This window comes from Etheostoma spectabile, chromosome 16 (assembly GCF_008692095.1).
Source record: "Etheostoma spectabile isolate EspeVRDwgs_2016 chromosome 16, UIUC_Espe_1.0, whole genome shotgun sequence".
Lineage (NCBI taxonomy): Eukaryota > Metazoa > Chordata > Actinopteri > Perciformes > Percidae > Etheostoma > Etheostoma spectabile.
In genome coordinates this window covers 24,351,583-24,353,196 of record NC_045748.1, presented here as the reverse complement: position 1 = coordinate 24,353,196, position 1,614 = coordinate 24,351,583, and the positions used below count along the sequence as shown (strand labels likewise).

The 1,614-nt window shown below is 41.8% G+C and overlaps 1 protein-coding gene across 1 annotated transcript in view; it reads left to right on the top strand.

The window, feature by feature from the left end:
• The first annotated feature begins 1,588 nt into the window (after positions 1–1,588).
• Positions 1,589–1,614, top strand: part of LOC116704214 (lysozyme C-like) — a 3,359-nt gene continuing 3,333 nt past the window's right edge. Inside the window, 1 exon segment of the mRNA XM_032539500.1 lies at positions 1,589–1,614. This exon segment is cut by the window's right edge and continues 110 nt beyond it. Coding sequence (XP_032395391.1) covers positions 1,604–1,614 — 11 coding nt within the window. The 5' untranslated portion in view covers positions 1,589–1,603.

Below are 1,614 nucleotides of genomic sequence, written 5' to 3'. Positions count from 1 at the left end.
CTTTGAGTCGATATTCATGAAATTCCATCTAATTTTACTGTTTCTGTGAGGTATTTTTTATTCGATATCACTTAATTTGGATAAAAACGTTTGGATGGAAACATAGCTAATGATGAGAGCATGGTGGGATGGACTGGGGCTGGGGAGGGTCCCGCTGGTAGGTTGGCTGCAGTTGCTAAATCAGCTGAAGAAGCTTCTCTATAAACGGTAATCACTGTAGGTTTGGGGGCTCTCCCCATCATGTTTAACCCCTTCCATGCTTCCTTATTACTGCATTACCAGAGGTAAGATCTTGTTCCACTTTGTCATTGTTGTGGATTTTGCCCATTTTACCCTTCTGTAGTTCCCTCAACATGAGAGTGTCACCTTCTAAAGCCTTTTTCCTGAAACAGGCATATTTTCATGTCCTTGGTGACCCTCTCTCTGTTTGGATGTAGTGGGATTTGTGTGACGGTTGTAGCAAATTGAGGACTGATGCAGAGACAATGGCAGGCAGGCAGGCAGGGGAAGGTTTGTAGCAAGATTTATTAACAAAAAACTAGGGTTCATACCAAAAGGCAAAAATGAAAAAATGAAGAAAACAAGACAAGGAGTCCAATACTGAGGGAGGCAGAAAACAAAGGCCAAAATCCAAGAACAGTCCACAGGACTTTTGGGTATCCAAAAACAGGAACAAAGAAGACAAAGGGACGGTCAACACTCCAACAGGAGCACACAAACAAAAAAATCAGACAACGGACAAGGGGAAGACAAAGACTGAATACACTGGGTAACGAGGAAACAAGAGACAGGTGACACAAGGGCTGGGTAACAGGTGAACAACATTAGGTAATCACAAGACAAACACAGGAAGTAAAGCAAGACTAGAATAGACAGTAACCCAGACTATCAAAATAAAACAGGAAACAGAACATACGGACACTCAAGGGAAAACACAAGATTAAGTGTGACGATATCAATGTAGCAATATTCCCAGATGATCCCAATACATTCATGATTTTGTTTTCTTGTTGCAGTCCCCACTGTGGCACTTCATGCTTTATAACTCTTATGATTTGATACTATTAACAAAATTGAATTGTTTCAGAGCTTTATTGCAAACAGGAATGGATTTTTAAACTGGTACCCTTGATGAGTTTTGAACTGGCAGCAAAAGAATTACTTTCTGGTCCAAATGACTGATAGGACTCATCTACATCTTTGAAAAGACGTGTCTCTGTAAAACTGAAGAGACTTGGTTGGAGAACGTGGCTCAGCTCCAACATATGGTCCTGCAAGTGGGCAAGCCGGTCTCATTTTTCAACACGCTTTCTTTCTATTTTTAAATCTGAGTTGAGCGCAATGTGTTGTTGAGGCTTTGAGCGGGGGAGCAAAGAGGAAGAACATCTCAATGACCATGGAGCCAAAAAGTCTCACCCCCCCACTCAGCTTACATGCGTGTCAGTTCGGGCTGAGCTTTGTTCTGAAATGGTGCTAAAACATGATGGCGGCTGTTTAATTCTCCTTTGCAGTTGAGCCAGAACTTCACCTTGTCCTTGACTTTGTTCTTTCCTATCACACTGACAACACTCCACTTGAAAACAAATAGCTGCTCAAAGTTTAAATGGAAGGTGG